We start from the raw sequence: 16,627 nt of genomic DNA, 5'->3' as shown, positions 1-16,627 counted from the left end.
AGGGGGCGTGGCCTCGGCGGAGAAGGGGCGGGGCGACCACGCGCCGATCCGTCCGCGTCACGTGACCGGGACAACGGGCGGCGGTTGGGCAGCGGGCGCGGGTCACGCGGGCGCCGCCCGAGGCCCCGCCCCCCGCCTTCCGCGCGGAGATCCGAATCTGGTCCCGCGCGCGCTTTTACCGCCCGCCCGGCGCGCGCGCCCGTCAGGCGGCGCCATCGGGGCCATGGCGGCGGCGCGCGCCCCCCGTCCCTGAGGCACCGCCCGGGGCCGCGGGCTCCTCGCTCCCCGCCCCGAGCCAGCCGGGAGGGCTCCGCGCCCGCAGCAGCTGGGGCATGGTGGGCAGGGTCGCCGTGGCCGCGGCGGCCGCCTCTCCCGTCCTCCCCGGGAACGACGGTGACGTTCAGGTGGGGACGCGGGCCGGGGTCGCGCTGTGAGGGCGAACAGAGGGGTTGCGGCTTATTGGCGTTCGCCCCTCTTGGCGTTCGCCCCTCTTGGCGTTCGCCCCTTTTGGCGATCGCCCCTTTGGGTTCTGCCGTGACCGGCCCGTCCGCGGTACCGGGGGCTGTGAGGGGCCGCCCGCCCGGGCCGCGCTCCCGGCGCTGCTGACGCTCGGCGCAGCCCCGCGGGCCGGGCTGTCATTGATCGCATTCGAGGGGCTCTAGGAAGAGAGGTTTTCTGCTTCAGAGGGTGGGATTTCCGAGGAGTTCAGTTTCTGGTAAACCTGGAGTTATAAAAGTCTTTATGAGCCAAAATCTTTTTTGGAGTTGTAGAAGTAAATGCTCTTTCATGGTTTGAATCATTATACGAGATAAGAATTCTCTTGTGTTCATTTTCTTTGAGTAATCTTAAAGGTACACTGTCTTCCTAAGATGTGTCACATGTTTATGATAGGATCAGACCTTTTTAAGTGATGTTGGAATTCCCTCTTAAATGCTCCACAGACGTTCTGGGGAGCATCTCAAGGCTGATCATCTGGATTGACCTAGACTTTCAGTCTTCCAGTATTGTGAAATCTCTGCAGAGCTGTCCTGAAGACCTTGTGATCCCATTCAGTTTTGACCATCTCAAGGTTTCAGAACAGGATTTTTATTTATCTGAAACAGCAGAATTTTTATTTCAGGTGTAGATGGCCTGTGAAAACATGGAGATAGAGTTCATGTGTGCCCAGTCTGAGCATGTTAATATGAATTTTTGTCTTCTGAAAAAGTTCTGTGTAAGTAATTTTAAGTTTTTTAAAACTAAGATTAGTGTTGTACCTTTTACAGCCATGCAAGAAGCGGCGAGAGGAAGATGCTTCTGCAAAAACGATCACAAGGTATTTTTCACCATTAGCAAAACCGGTGGATAAAGCATTGTCATCACCAAAATCCAACAACATCTTGGATTATTTTAAAAAGACATCTGCCAATGAGAATGCTGGATTCGCAGTAGGGCCTGCAGAAAATAAAACACTGTTGGACACTGATGATAAAGAGTGTAAATCATCTTTCAAGCCATTTTTAAAGCAGAAGAGAAAAGGGAAGAAAGTTAATTTAAGTCATATGCTAAAAGAAGTTAAAGAAGGTGAGAATGACCTTGAAATAGAAATTAGTAGTGATGACAGCAGAGAAATTACAGGACTGCAACAAGACAGTAATGACTTTATTGCTTCTTGTACTCTAGTGGACAAAAAATGTGCAGGAGAATTAGCAGAAGTTAACAATCAAAGAGAGAACCTCCCAAACGTTATCCCCTCGAGAAAAAATGCAAAAAACTTTGGTTGTGAAACAAATGGATCAAAAAATAGGATAAAAAAATCAAGGAAAAGGAAGCACAAAGTAAATACTGATTGGTCTGAAAGCTCTTCATTGGAAAACCAGATGAATGAAATGTGTAAAAAGGAAACTGAAGATAAGACAAATACAGTAGCAGAGTGTGATGCTGCTGTTGGTGATTCCAGTTTTGAGGTTCCTAGGGATGATGGGACATCCCAGGTAAATAATTGTATAATAACCGTGTCATTTGAGGACTTCTTGAGAAGTCAGGGAGAAAATAATGTTGAAGAAGACACAAAGCCAGCAATGGACACTTCTGGTACAGCAAATGAAATGGACAAAAGTGATAGTATTAGTGACCCAGAAAAGTGTGAGGAATCCCAACAGCTGCCACTCAGAACAGTGACTGTCCTGGCACAAGTTCATTCCATTCCCCCCAAATTACCCCCCTCAAATAAGGAGCAGAAAGGCTCTAGGAAAATAGCTTCTATTTTTTTGAAGCAGAAAGGATGTGTAGGGGAAAAAGAGAGCAGCCCAGCCCTCTTGGACAGTGAGCAAACCGAACAGGTGACTCAGAAAAGAAAATCCAATGTTGTTATTGAGGAAGAAGAATTGGAGCTAGCTGTGCTGGAGACTGGAGGGGTGGATTCTCTGAGGCCAAAATGTACTCTGGAAGAAAAGCATCAGTTTATGAAAGCTTTTAAACAACCAACAGCAGATGTAACAAAAAGTGGAGTTAAAAAGGCACCTGGAAAACAAAAGCAAGCTGCTGCAAAGAGCTCAAAAGAAAAAGAGGAATCTGGAGATGTCATTCCTTCAAATAAAAGATTAGAAGGTGGAGTACCAGAAGATTATGTGGACAAATGTATACATTCTAAACCTAAAAGCAATAGAACTAAATCCAGAAGATCTAGGAAGGTTCAGAAAGAAGGAAACAGAAGAAAGAAGGCTTCAAAAACTAAGGAAACTGATGTGTCAAACACCAGCAATTATACCGGAGAAGAGGATTTGGGTGCTAGCGTTGTTACTGTGGACAACACCTTAGATGTAATAATTTTATCAAGTCCAGAAGTGAATGAGTTAAGGAGGAGTTTAAGGCAGCAGAAAACCAAAACATCAACAAACGTTACACCTAAAAAGCCCAGGGCTAGAAGTGCCTGTTCTGCAGATGAATTAAGTGCCTGTCCATTAGAGACTTCCACCCCAAAAGCACGCAGACAATCCTGCAAGAAAAGCAACATGTACAGAGCTGAGGTGATTACTGTGCCCTTTGATGGAAGCAGCCCAATAAGGTAAACTTTTTAGAGTCTATTCTACCTTTTTGCCCATTAATTGTATGCAAGTATTTTGAAAATAAGACATAATTATAAATGGTGGGTAAAAATAGAGAAGAACCAAAGCTGACTATAAATTTGTTTGTACTAAAGACATCAGAAAAACCCCAACCAAACAACAAAAAAAATCTCATCCACCAGTTGGAGAGTTGCTTCTTTTTACAGCACTGTATTTTTAAAGGTTTTAAAAATTAAATTGAGAGTAACATTTCCCTTTATTAAGCAATAATAATTTCATAATACTTTTTTCCCTAATTAGAATGAGGTTTACACGTATCAAAGCAGCTACAAAATCAAATAAAGCTGAAGCAATGAAAAATGAAGAGTCTCACTCCAAAAACACAAAGGTAATTTATGTAACAATTGGTGTCAGTATTTTGTAATTTCCTATATGGTTATAATTGTGGTGTATTCAGTATTGTATAATAATACAATATGACAGTTCCCAGCTGTCCTATGGAAAAGGAATATATTCTTATTTATGATGAAATTTGAGATAGTTTCTTGTGCCTTAGATCTTAAAATATGTTTTATTAGTAAAAATCCACCTTTCAAAACAGAAAAATTCCATAAAATAGCATGCTCCTGAGCTGCAGGTTCTCAGGATGGGATATAGAAATAACTGGACGTGGCACTTATTGCCATGGTTTAGTTGACAAGGTAGTGACCATCAAGAGGTTGGACTTGATCTCAGAAGTCTTTTCCAACCTATATGATCCAGTGATTTGTGACAGTGTTTGGGCACAGCAGAACAGCTGAGGCTTAAGAATGTCAGTGCCCATATTTGCTCCATGAAAAAATATAAGATCTCCTTTCAGGGCTCTCCCTCCCCTTTGAGAACTGTGGATATCATCTTGGTTTGCTTGTCCTTTCAATTATTTCATTTTCTTTTTGATACCAATGAAATTTTGCAATGTCTATAAAATTGCCAATTTCTATAAAAGTGAAAGTTATATCTATATGCAAAGTACTTAGTGAAGAGAGTGCCATTAATTGCTATTTCAGTTTTTTTGTTCTTTGTTAACAGATAAACAGTTGTAAAAACATATCTAAAGCAAAGCAGCTGATTGAAAAAGCAAAGGCTATACAGCAGAACAGATCAAAAGTGAGTGAAGACCCAGCAGCTCCTGTGAGGCGCTCATCTCGGCAGCAAGCTCTTGCTGAGAAGAAGAAATTAGAAGAAAGTGATGTAAGGCTGTATTTTGGGGGAGGGGGGGGGAGGATATTTTGATATTTGTTACTGATATAAGCAACACAAATGATTCCTACTTGATTCTTTACAAGAAGTGTTTGCAAGCTAAGGTAGATTATTTGCAATGTATTGTTAATAAAGGAAGAAAATTTATGTTGCCTTTCTTACTTGATTTGCTTTCCCTCTAGGAGTCAGTAATAATTCTGGGTTCAAACGTGGATAGTGTCACAACTACAGAGCAGAGTGTGAAGGAAAAGAAACTTCGGAGCTTAAATGATGTTTTGGGGAAGAAGTCTAAAAACTTGAAGGTTGCAAAGAACTCCAATGGTAATTGGGTTTTACTGAATGTGTTTATTTTTTATTATACAAATATTTTATATCATTGACTATTGTAACTTTACTTCATAAAGCTGCTTTGCAGTATATTAATATTTTCTTCTGATTTATCTTTATTTAATATTCCAATATATACCTTCCAGTTTTATAAGAATTAATAGTGAAGAGGTTATTTACATGTGTTGTTTTGCTTTTTCTTCATTCAGGCAAAACTGTTTATTTGAAAAATTGTCAACATATACCATGTTTTGTTGCGTCTCCTTTTTTTTCCTAATGTTAAAAAATAGCATCTATACTGAGGAAATAATTAAAAACAAAGGTATAATGAGTTTTGTTAAAATACTCAACATTCCCTTAAGAAAAGGAGATTCCCTGATGATGTTAAATGGAACATACAGGTAGTGAACACAGAAGCAAGGTTAGAATCTTGTATCAGTGTTAATCTAATAATAGATTTTTTTACCTTTTTAAAGGGAAACTGGGATGTCCACCTTCCTGCCTAGGCAAAAATGTGCAGAGGTCTGCAGGTGAACCAATTGTGATCTTTGATGAAAGCAGGTCAGTTGTCAAGAGTGCAGTTGCTTAAAAATCAAAATACGATTCAAGGTTATGTTAACATTCTCTCATTTGACAGATTTAAATATACTTACTGAAATGTACTACAAATATTCATGACTTTTATACTGATTAATATTTTAATCTGTTTGCAAAATTTTAGGGGTTTATTGGAGAGTTCCTCAACCATTTCAGAACCATATTAGATGTCTGGAAATGTAGCTGATGACTGATGAAATAGAAATCCCAAATCGCATATAAAAATATAAAACCAAAAGAGAATTTTTTTTTAGATTAAAATTTTTAACACAGAATTAATTTCAAACTAACCACATTAAAATTAATTTTAGCCATTCTGGTAGACTACCTTCAACTCACTTGGAAAAGAATGTGATTGAATTCATCTTCTTTTCTTTCTTTTTGTTTTCTGTTTTCATTAAAGCCAAGATGCATCTGAAAATTCTCAAGATGGTGATCCGTTCAGAGCAAAACGGGAATTCCTGATGAGTGGATTGCCAGAGTCACTGAAAAGGCAGATTGCAAAGAAGGCAGCAGCAATGGAAGCATACTCTCTTGCAAGTTCCTGCTTTAAGACTGTTGTCCATGTACAGCAGAAGGATGACTGTAAGCTTGTGTTAAGCTTTTGGGTTTTGTTTAAATGTACATAATGTGTTGGACTGATTTGGGCAGAAGCCATTTCCTTCTGACAAAAGCAAAATATTTCACTAAAGGGAGAAGACCAGCCCATTTGTTTTCCCTAGAATAGAAGTTAACTCTTGTTTTGTTTTTGGTGGGGATTCTTTTTTGTAGGTTCTTCAATGTGGAAATTGCAATCACCATCATGTCCTCTATTAACTAAGCTGAGGGAACTGAGTACTGAAGTCACAAACATCACAAAAATCACTCTCTCTCTTGGTGAATTTTCCACTGTGAATTCAAAACAAACTGGAAATTGTTCTGCACCTGTGGTTAGTACTTTAAATTCAAATTGTTTTGATACTTGTTTGGAGTTATGTTTTTTAATAATTCCTGTTGTTTGAATTTTTTTTTCAGTCCTGTAATTTGTTTATATTTTTTTAATTGCCCTGTGTATGAGTTACTCATTTTGCATCTTACCATTAGACAGTTCTCATTAGTTCTTAACAGTTTATGTTAATCTCTGAATTTAACAAGATATTACCAGTTTAAATTCTGCAAAACGTTCTTTGTAAAGTCTGAGTAATTCTCTGTGCGTGTATTCCAGCTTTCAGGCCACCGACCAGCTTTTCCTGATGCATTCAAGAAGGATTTGCTAGATGAGATTGTGGCTTCTAATTCTCAGTTTCCAGTGAGAAAATACTACTCCAGGTTCCTGAAAAAGCAAACTGAGAGGTTGGCTTTGGAAAGCAGTACACAAGGTTAGGAATTTATGTAGGGAGAAAACCACCCTCACACACTCTGTCATTAAAAAACAATAGGGAATTAAAAAAAAATGTTACTGAAGGAATACTGTTGTTGGAAATAAATTGATCCTCATATTTTAGGTTATTTTGACTAAATTCTTCAAATATGGCTTAAGCAAATGTGCAGTAGTAATGGACATAGCCTGAAATTTTAAATGGATGTAATTTTTTTTTTTCTTAGAAAGCAGAGATAGCACTGCAGATCTTGATGTAGTTGAGAAACATTCTGACAATTGGAAGGAAACTAAGAGGAAAAGGAAAGAAACAGAAGACCGCAAATCAAAAAGAAGAAAACAAATTGAAGGTACAGAGACTGAAATGAAATCAAGAGTTCCCAGGAACCTTATTCCTCCCATATCTGGAGAAAAACAGGCAGAGACAGGACAAACCACACACTTGGGAAAAAACAAGACCCAGAAGCCACATAGTGTGACAGAACACCCTGGGTGTTTATCAGATCCAAGTGCACTTTCAGGTAACTGCATTTCCTGTCTGATTTTAATCTTTGCATTGAGGAAGTGTATGTGTGATATATGTCAGCTTTCCACTGTGATGGAGTCAAATCTAGTCCTGATACTCTTCTAGATTTGGTGAATTCTATTGCATGAAGAACTGTTTAAAAATGGACAATATTTTCTCTGTAGGTGTGGAAAAGGAAGACATGCTCTGGACAGAAAAATATCAGCCTCAAGATTCCAGTGAACTTGTAGGGAACAAGAAAGAAATTGAAAGGCTGCACAGGTCAGAAACTGGGACATGGATCCATTCCTAAAATTAACTCAAAACCTCATTTACTTGATAATGCTCAAGCACTGAGAGAGCAGTACTTGTCTGTACTTGCCTACAAGCATCCTGATCCTGACCTTGCTGTACTATCTTCTTTTGGTAGGAATTTAACACTGAAGTCCACCTAACACATTTTGCTTTCAGTTAAATTTTCTGTGTGTGCTTAAATTACTGGTATAGCTCTCACACAGAATTTAAAGATCCATCTGACAAAACAACACTGAATTATGAGTGAATAAGTAGTTCACCAAATGACTTGTTTTTATACCAATCAGCTAACAGAATGGAGAATGAAAAAGGAAACCTTTTCTACAAAAGAATCAAATCCTGAATATATTTTTTCTTTTATCTGAAAGGACTTGATAGGTTTCTATGGGGTAGCAAGTGGCTGATGTCTCCCAGTTTTATGTTCTGTTCCATCTTAATTTGGTTCACTTAATTCACCAGCAATTTTTATTCCAGTTTTCTTCCTTTCTTTTATAGTTGGTTAAAAGAATGGAAAAAGAGAGCTGATTTGGAAGAAAAACAAAATCAGAAGGGGGAAAAGGAGGACAAAGAGCAAGAAGGTACTGATAGAATTAATGTCGCTTCTCTTTTGTTGAAAGCTGGCAAAGAATTACAGTAATCCTTTCTTTTCTTTTTAATAATTCTACAGATTCTTTAAGCAGCCTTGACTTTAAAGATAATAAATCTGATACTGAGGAAGAGATAACCCTTTGCAATACGGTTCTGATAACTGGCCCACCAGGAGTGGGGAAAACTGCTGCAGTGTATGCTTGTGCTCAGGAGCTAGGGTTTAAGGTGTGTGGAGTTCTTTCTTTCCTCAGTGCATTTTTCTTATTTATAGCTAATGATACAAAAGCATTTGTAATACAAGATGTCTACAATTGAATTTTCTTTTTTTTGGTTTTTTTTTTTTGGGTTTTTTTGTTGTTTTTGTTTTTTGTTTTTGTTTTGTTTTGGTTTTTTTTTTGTAAATTAAATACCATTGCAGATATTTGAAGTCAATGCCTCTTGCCAACGTAGTGGGAGGCAGATTCTGTCTCAGCTGAAAGAAGCTACTCAGTCTCATCAAGTGGACAAAAAAGGTGTGAATGCACACAAGCCTTGCTTTTTTAACAGTTGTAGCACTACCAAGTCACCAAGTAAGTGTTGTGGTTCTTATCTGGGGTTCTTTGTTTGGTCTGAATTATGGGGTGGGTTTTACAGAGGCGAGAAGGTTGTTAAAAACTGAGTTTCCAAAACAATTTTTAGATATCAGTTGTTTTTTAAAAGATAGCAAATTTAGCTTACTTGGCCATAATAGTAAGAGCTGGTCTGTTGGTTTACACAACTACAGACCAAATTAAATAATGACTTTATGAAAATACTGACTCTTGATTACATTATTTCTGCAGTGGTGGAGCAAGTGTTGTGGCATTTGAATAGAAAGTTGAACAGAAAGCTTTTCCTATAACAAGAGAAAAGGAAAACAAGCAAAAAATCAGCACAGTAAATCTGTCATTTACCACAGATAAAAAATGGGTTTTACTTTAAGTTTGTCTGAGAAATACCAGTTTGATATTATGTCTCCAGATGAAGTTTAATATAAAACATGCCTTGCAGAAAAAATGTATTCTCCAAAGAAAGTTATTTCTCCAAGAAAACCACCGCTGTCACCAAAAGGAGCAGGATTAAAACGAAGCTTGCCCTCTAAAACACTTGCAAACTACTTCAAAATTTCTGCCAAACGTAAAAGTGTTGATGAAGAAGCAACATCTGAAGAAAAAAATGGAGGTAAGGTATTCCTTTTTAATAATGAAATACCTTTAGAGAATGAAATGCTACACCGTGTATGTGGAGCTGTGTGGAGAAAAGATTAGATTCTCTTAAGTATTTGATACATGGGGGATTTTTGAAGCCAGCACCTGGAAAGCATTAAATAGTTTCACTCCTCCTTCCTGCTCAATTATTCTGCAGGAAATACTCAGAATTCATTGGAAGTAAAGAAAGATGCTCAAATTAAGTCAATAAATAAAGAAGAAGGAGGAGAACACAACAGGAAAAGTGCAACATCTCTCATTCTTTTTGAAGAGGTAAAATTCACATGAAATGTACTGTGACTGTTCACAGCTTGTAACTGCTGCTGAAGCTATGTTTGTTTTCTGTAGGTGGATATAGTATTTGATGAAGATGCAGGATTCCTAAGTGCAATAAAGACATTCATGGCAACTGCAAAGAGACCTGTAATTCTTACCACCAATGGTGAGTAGTGTTTGTGACAGTAATTAGACTTTACAGACAGAACAGCCACTTTTAATTAGAGGCTGTAAATGGTGATGGTTGAATACTGCTCCTAAATGCAAAATTAAATGAGTGGAGACTGTAAAGCAAGTATCTGAGTGTTTGAATAAAGGTAGTGGCTGCTCTAATGGATAAAGAAAATAACTAGGTTTGAACATAATGTCATGACAGTTCACTGATCTCTCTTTATAGATCCAACATTTAGCTTAATGTTTGATGGCTATTTTGAAGAGATCAACTTTAAAACCCCTTCCTTGGTAAGTCTGTGTCTGGAAATGCAGGTACATCTTAAGCAAGTAATTGTCAGCTGATTTCAGTTTGAAATTTAAATGTTGGGGTAGGTTTATATATTTCTGATGTAACATATTTGTTTGATCAGAGACAGACATGTCTTTGAGGTTTATGTAAGGATGTGTAGGATGTATTTATCTTTACATGTAGAAGCTGTTTTACTAGCATGGAAGATTTATTTTCCAAACAATTTAGTGGTGCTGAGAGTTACAGTAAGATCATCACTTCATTTAGTTTTTAGAATGTATTTAGATAAATATCTGATGCCTCTGATCTGAAGGTTAGTTATGCCAGTACTGGTTCATTCATTAAAAGATTATAGCAGTTATTTTAGAAGTATTATGGGTTATTCCTTTAATGTAAACACTAGAGTTCTGTGCAGCAAATAGTTTTATTTCCAGCTATGTATTAGGTGAAAAACCTAAATAAATGAGAATCAGAAGGACCTAATTACTGAGAAGGTGAAATTTCTTAATGTGAAACTGAAAACCTGTTGGAATTCCAGGCAATTGCAGAATTAAAAGAAAGAATGCAAGAAAAACCTTTAAAATTAATATATTTCAGTAAAAGCTGATCACTGGTGATGAGAAGCAAAGTGTAGGTAGCCTCAGGACCATAAGCAGAATATGTTTGTGTGATTGTTTTTAATTATTTCTAAATTGAACTTAATTCTCTGACATGGGCTACATAGACTGGGTAGTTTTCTTTTCCTTACAGGTTTTAATCTAACTGTAATCTAATTTAATAAACTAATCTTCTGTATTAAAAGGCAAAATGTATTGCAAGCATAAATAGAATAATTGGCTCTTGTGTGACTTCCTGCAGTGTGATTGGCAGGAGTTGTTTCAGTGTCTCTGTAACTCTTGTTTAGTTAAACTCTGTGAGCTACCTCCAAGCTCTGTGCCTGGCTGAGAACCTACGGACAGATGTGAAAGACTTGGCTGCTCTCCTGGCCACAAATAACTGTGATATCAGACAAAGTGTCCTGTGCTTACAGTTTTGGGTTAGAAGCGGAGGTGGATGCTTGAAAGAGAAGTGTTTGGCACTCCATGGTATGTTGATTTAATTTAATATTTTAAAAATATCTATCTAAACATGAATTTGACTAAATTGAAGCATTATTAGACATGTATGAATAAATGGTAGCTTCTTGTAAGACTCCTAAATTTGGGGAGAGGATGCTTCTGCTATTTTTAGCTACTTCCAAGCCTTGTATTAATGCTTAAGGAACTTAATTTTGAGGGTTTTATTGCCTGTCAATAAGTGTGTGTCCCTTTCATGTTGTGACTAGCAAAACTAGGCAAAGAAGGAAACCAGTAGTGATTTCCCTCAGAGTTTGCAGTTCTTTATCTATATAGCTGGTAGGCAATTCACCTAGAAGAAGCATAGCTGAAAAAGGGCTAAAAGTGGGACAGCTGGCAGGCAGGCAGGGGTAGGAACTTGATCCCAAAGGGTTCAGGAAGAGTTTAGGGGTGTGAGGGAGTGACAGGGAAGACAAGTGAGGCACAGCCTCTTTGAAAGGTTACGTGGGAAGCAGGAGAGCAGTTTGGTAACACTGACAGCAGTGATGTGGGCATGGGGATGTCTCATTTCAGCTGCTCTGTTCCACCAGCACCACAGCAAGAGGTGGTAGTTAAAGCATCCTTTGTGCCAGGAATTGAGGCAAAGAGGTGGAAAATCAATTTCATGATGCAGTTGTTCCCTTTCAACTAAAGCCTGTTATCTCTGTGCAGGAGAAGAGACAAGGAAGGCAGATAATGTCATTCATCCTGCAAAGTCTAAGGATTCCAAGGTGGACTTTTCTCAAGCTGATGATTCACATCTTCAGGAGTTTCCAAAATGTGATACAGGCTGTGTAGAGACGTTGCTTGGCCTTAAGAACATTCTGTTGCCTTCAGAAGATTTGTTTACATTTCTTAAGGTATTTTTGTAGTTGATTTGGTAATACTTTGAATGATTATCAGACAACTGAGTATAATCATCACCAGGAATAGCATCATCTTAGAAGCAAATCTCTGAAAAGGTTTGTGGTAGAAATTGGACAATTCCATGGTTAGGTACAATCTGAACTGGGGTGGTCTCCTGCAAGCAAAAGTCCCTCACCTCATTAGCACAAAGCCAGGAGTGTGAGATTTTCTATAATAACATTTTTATTTTAAAGAAATTAATTTTAATATGTTGATAAAGCTTTCATATTATTATTTTACAGCACAAAATCACAACTATGGAGGAATGGAATAAATTGCTGCAGCTTCTCACAGAATTCCAGATGAAGCATGTGGATTTTATATATAGTAATCTTGAATTTATTCTTCCCTTACCAGTGCAAGTTCTGTCAAACCAGTCTGGAGCCTCAAAGTCTATACTTGAAACGACTACTATGGTTTCTTCAAAAGACAGATCTACTAAGAGTTCTTGCTCTAGAAAGAGTAGCCCTGGAAAAAGGTCTAAAAAGACAAAGGCTCAGAAGAGGCTTGAGCTATTGGATGATAGTGACTTATTTGATTCTGAGCTGAACTATTCAGCTGAATTCATAACTTTACCATCAGACAGTCCTAAATCATGTGCTGATGTGAATAAAAAGCAATCAAAGTTGCTGGTGCATAAAAAACAAAAAGAAGTTAAAACTAAAACCTCAGTAAATGAAAGAAGGTCTGCAGTTGTTTTTCAGTGCCTGAATTCACTGACTGAGTTTGTGGAAAACATGTCCTTCCTGGATTGCTGTGTAAAAACTAACACCAGGGAACCACTGGAGTTTTCTAAAAGTGAAGAATTTCATTGGACAAATGCCAAAATCAGAAATGGTCTTTGTGATGAATTCAGTATAGAAAATACTGATTGGTGGAGTTCCCAGAGCTGTAGTGAAATAAAGGCAGCTATTGAAGCACTCAGCTTCACTAAAAGTTCTGTTAATATTTCACAAAATTTGGAATCCTTTTCAACTACCAGTAAAACACCTGAAAGTGATCAGCTGGAGGGACTTACTTTGCCTGTCTCAAACACGAGGAACTGCATATCCTTCAGTCAGGCACCTGATTCAAGGTAAGACTTTGTTAATATTTCTGGAGTGTAATGCAGTAATTTGTCAAGAAGAGCATTTCACAGGGTGTAGGACTGTTTCAGATTTGATGTATAAAGATTCATACCACAATGACTGTTGTCAGTGTGCCTCAAAACACTGCAATATATTGTTCATTGTGCTTTTACAACCTTAAATTAACTTCTTGTCAATCTGTAAGATTGACTGTTCTTGAACTGCCTGACTCTAATGTTGTTAAGGAATGGTGGCCTTAGTCTAGTTACTTTAAAAATGGACAAACAGCACTACCACCCCCAAAAGAATAACAGAACCCTAAAGGAATGGCTTTTTCAAGACAGATGGGATTCTGCAAGTACCAAACATGTAAATTTGTCACCTGCTCATACTGAACTCATGTTAAGTGTGTAGGTAGGTGTTGCTTGATGAAAACCTAACAAAATCCAAAGTAAATTCTTTGTAATAATTTATGCTAACAAAGAATAACCTTTAATACATTGTAAAAGACCAAAGAATACTCTCAAGTGTGAGCATGAAATATTGTTTTTAACATAAACAAGTCATCATAGGTAAAATTGGCACAATGGGTACTTAGCCATTCAGAAATCTGAACAGGAAAATGGCTTAGAGCCTTTCTTCTGTAAGTCAGTACCCAGAGGAGCAATGGCAGAATGGATCTGACCAGGCATCCTGTGACCAGGTTTATGTCATGGGTTAGACACCTGGACCTTACACTGATATTCTGGCAAATACCAATTGCATAATGTTTTTTATTTTTGAAGACCACAGATGCTTTCAGTTGTGGTTGTCCTAAACCTCACATCTGAATCTAGACTGAAGAGCTTACCAGATCAGACTCCTGATTGAGACAAGAGCTTTGGCCAAACAAACTGCTGGCCCTCATGTTTCTGTCCAGGTGCAGCTTTGTGATGCTGTGTAAGCAGCACGCAATTAGAAGCTGCAGTCATCTGATCCATTGGGATGCAGTTCTGGACATCAATTTAATGGAGTTTTAAACCAGTGGCTTTGATCCTAAAGAAATAAAATCATCAGTGCACGTTCTTGTATAATAAAAAATAAAGCTTCATTCTCTGTTTTAGCACTTACAAAAAAGCACAGAAGAGGCTGGCTGTCATCAAAACTGTATTTTCCAGAAGTCCTTTAAACCTGGGCAATAAGCAAGCCAGTACCCTTGAATACCTCCCCACTCTCCGCAGTATCTGTAGGTCTGAGAAGCTTAAAGAGCAAGGGAAGGCTAAAAGAAGGTAAGTTTGGGTTTTCCTAAATCTTGCTACATTTCATTATGGAAGGTAGTTAAGGATTTTAATAAAATATTTTGTCAAGTAATTCTAGGCAAAGAAAGTGGACATTTGTCTCTCAAAATAATAAAAGTGTTGCCTTTTATTTGGAAATAACTTTGTTCCCTTAACAATAATTTTTACTTTTTTTTAATAGGTTCTTGCATTATCTTGAAGGGATTCATCTTGAAATACCCAGACAAACGATAAATGGTCTGTCTTTGGACTTTCCTTAAAATTGCCAACACCAGATATACTTTGTGCCTAATGGTGGTATTCTCACCATAGCTTGTTTGGGTTTTTTAAATTACCACATTATTGTATATTCAGAGCCATTTGTATATTGAATTTTTATAATTATTTAAAATAATGTATATATCTATTGTCATTATACTGCTCTCCACAGCTGAAATGTGGGTTTGTTTGGTGCTTGTCCAGTAAGGGCATTCATAACATTAAATGCACAAACTGTTCAGTGGGGACTTCTTGCTCTCTTTCTCTCTAATTTATGGATCACATAGCAAGAAATCCTTTTGTAACAACCAACTGTGACAACTTCCACAGCAAAGTTGCTGTTTTCTGAGGAGACTGTTTTGTTCAAATAAGTTTGTTTCTGAATTTGCAGTCAAAGTAATAAATAACTTGAGGTGGGAGGGGGCACAGAGAGGATGCAACAAGTCCTTCAAAGTCTAAATGACTAAAACCAATTCTTCACTTCAACCACAGGGAACAAAGTCCTTACAAAGCACTATGCTTCAATGTACATATATTTGTATACATTCCTTTCATTGTTTACAGCTGTCAGATCTGCATGTTACTCTCCTAAAAAGGTAGAGAAATTACTGTAGCTCAACATGGTCTCAAGAGATTTAGGCAAGAATTTGTAAATAACAATTATCTCAGTGTTATTTGGGTACAGAAATATTTAACTACTTCTAGTCTTGTATATTGTGTTCTATTCTTAAGCTTCTTTTTTGTACTTGACAAGACTTAAGCCTGATTATTTGTAATTGAATCCGTTTTTATACTACAATAAATTTGTGAGACTTTGCTACAATCTCAATGTTTCTGTTGCATGAAAGGTAAAACTCCTGAAACATATTTTTTAAAGGATTTTAAAACTGGAGTTAGTTCAACCATGTACTTTCCTGCCTTTTCTTTGCAGTTCGACTGTTCCTGTTCCTCAAACTGAGTCAGACTGCTGCCATGCAGTGGTGCTCCACTTACCTCAACATGTCTGTAAAAATAAGGAAGGACATTTGCTAGTTCTGGTCTCATCTTACATTTTTCATGTTTTAAAGATGTTCAGGAATTAGAAATATTTATGGAAACAGTGAAATTATTTTAAGCTTCTGCATTGTAGATCATCTTTATAGTTTATTCTTTCCATAGTCCAGAATTATTAAAAAAAAATAGTGGTGGCTGATAAAATCTTCATGGCTTGAGTTTTTGTATCAACAGTCTATGCTTTTCCTGTATGATTTGTAAAAACATATTTTAATTTTTTTTATATAATAAAGTAAAAATGAATCTGTTCACTGCTTTCTAAAGGCACTATCAATCTAATTAGATTACAGTGAAGACCTACATAAATCAGAAACAAGTCCTATAAAGTAGTAGTATTTTAGGAAATTCAGGGATTATTTGAAAGACCCAAATCAGAAAGCAGTGAGAGCCAATTTATCTTCTTTTGAAGTCAGCTCTCTGGTTTTAATTAGTGCCTTAAGAAGTTGTTTACAGAATCTGCTGTGCTGTCCACAAGGTAAGGTGGAATTCAAGTATTTCCCTTCTTGATCAGATATTTACCACATGAAATCACCTCAAGCTACTCTGAATGAAAGATAATCTCTGTGTGATGATTTGAGTTCTGATAAAATTAGCACCTTTGGATTTTTATGCATCAGGTATGGGCATCTTTTGTATGCTAGAATAAAGCAAGTTTCCAGGAGGGACAGGCTTGAGGAAGAGGGACCTGGGGCTGGTTTTGACTAACTCTGCTTAGAAGGAAATGCTTCACAAACTCCATTCCAGTACTGTGAAATTCGCCTACTTTTGATGCAAAATATTTTCCTGCAATGGTTTGGGCCCTGGGTGGTCCTTTATGTACTGCCCCTCCAGCTAACTTCTGTGTCTTGAAATCAGAAGTAAAAACAACCCTGGAGTTTCACAATGACTCTCTCCCATTTAAGCAGCAGTTGTTAATAGGTATACAGCAACTTAAAAGCAAAACAAACAACCTTGTTCTTGGGGAAATCTCAACCAAGTTTCAAGCTTTTCTTTCTCTTTACTGTCATTCCAATATTGCTTTCCATTATGTAA

At 37.6% G+C, this 16,627-nt stretch overlaps 1 protein-coding gene across 1 annotated transcript; it reads left to right on the top strand.

Moving 5' to 3' along the window:
• Window positions 1–74: 74 nt before the first annotated feature.
• ATAD5 (ATPase family AAA domain containing 5) lies at window positions 75–15,365 on the top strand. Its single transcript, XM_030287507.4, has 23 exons — window positions 75–404; window positions 1,266–3,046; window positions 3,348–3,435; window positions 4,116–4,277; window positions 4,469–4,607; window positions 5,090–5,174; window positions 5,614–5,795; window positions 5,982–6,139; window positions 6,415–6,568; window positions 6,795–7,088; window positions 7,258–7,354; window positions 7,883–7,965; window positions 8,055–8,200; window positions 8,394–8,544; window positions 9,005–9,175; window positions 9,359–9,474; window positions 9,550–9,643; window positions 9,875–9,939; window positions 10,845–11,025; window positions 11,707–11,894; window positions 12,183–13,015; window positions 14,111–14,275; window positions 14,466–15,365. The coding sequence occupies exons 1-23, from the start codon at window positions 333–335 to the stop codon at window positions 14,542–14,544; spliced, it is 5,484 nt and encodes a 1,827-aa protein (XP_030143367.4). The 5' UTR covers window positions 75–332; the 3' UTR covers window positions 14,545–15,365.
• The last annotated feature ends 1,262 nt before the right edge of the window (window positions 15,366–16,627 follow it).

This window comes from Taeniopygia guttata, chromosome 18 (genome assembly GCF_048771995.1).
Source record: "Taeniopygia guttata chromosome 18, bTaeGut7.mat, whole genome shotgun sequence".
Classification (NCBI taxonomy): domain Eukaryota; kingdom Metazoa; phylum Chordata; class Aves; order Passeriformes; family Estrildidae; genus Taeniopygia; species Taeniopygia guttata.
Note: the sequence above shows the minus strand (reverse complement) of the source record. Positions and strands in the feature narration are given on the sequence as shown.

Bases quoted from the DNA above. Each gene is read 5' to 3' on its own strand.
- ATAD5 (XM_030287507.4), top strand. From the start codon at position 333: ATGGTGGGCAGGGTCGCCGTGGCCGCGGCGGCCGCCTCTCCCGTCCTC. The intron at 4,608-5,089 runs GTAATTGGGTTT...ACCTTTTTAAAG, and splicing joins GGTTGCAAAGAACTCCAATG to GGAAACTGGGATGTCCACCT. The intron at 5,175-5,613 runs GTCAGTTGTCAA...TTTTCATTAAAG, and splicing joins GTGATCTTTGATGAAAGCAG to CCAAGATGCATCTGAAAATT.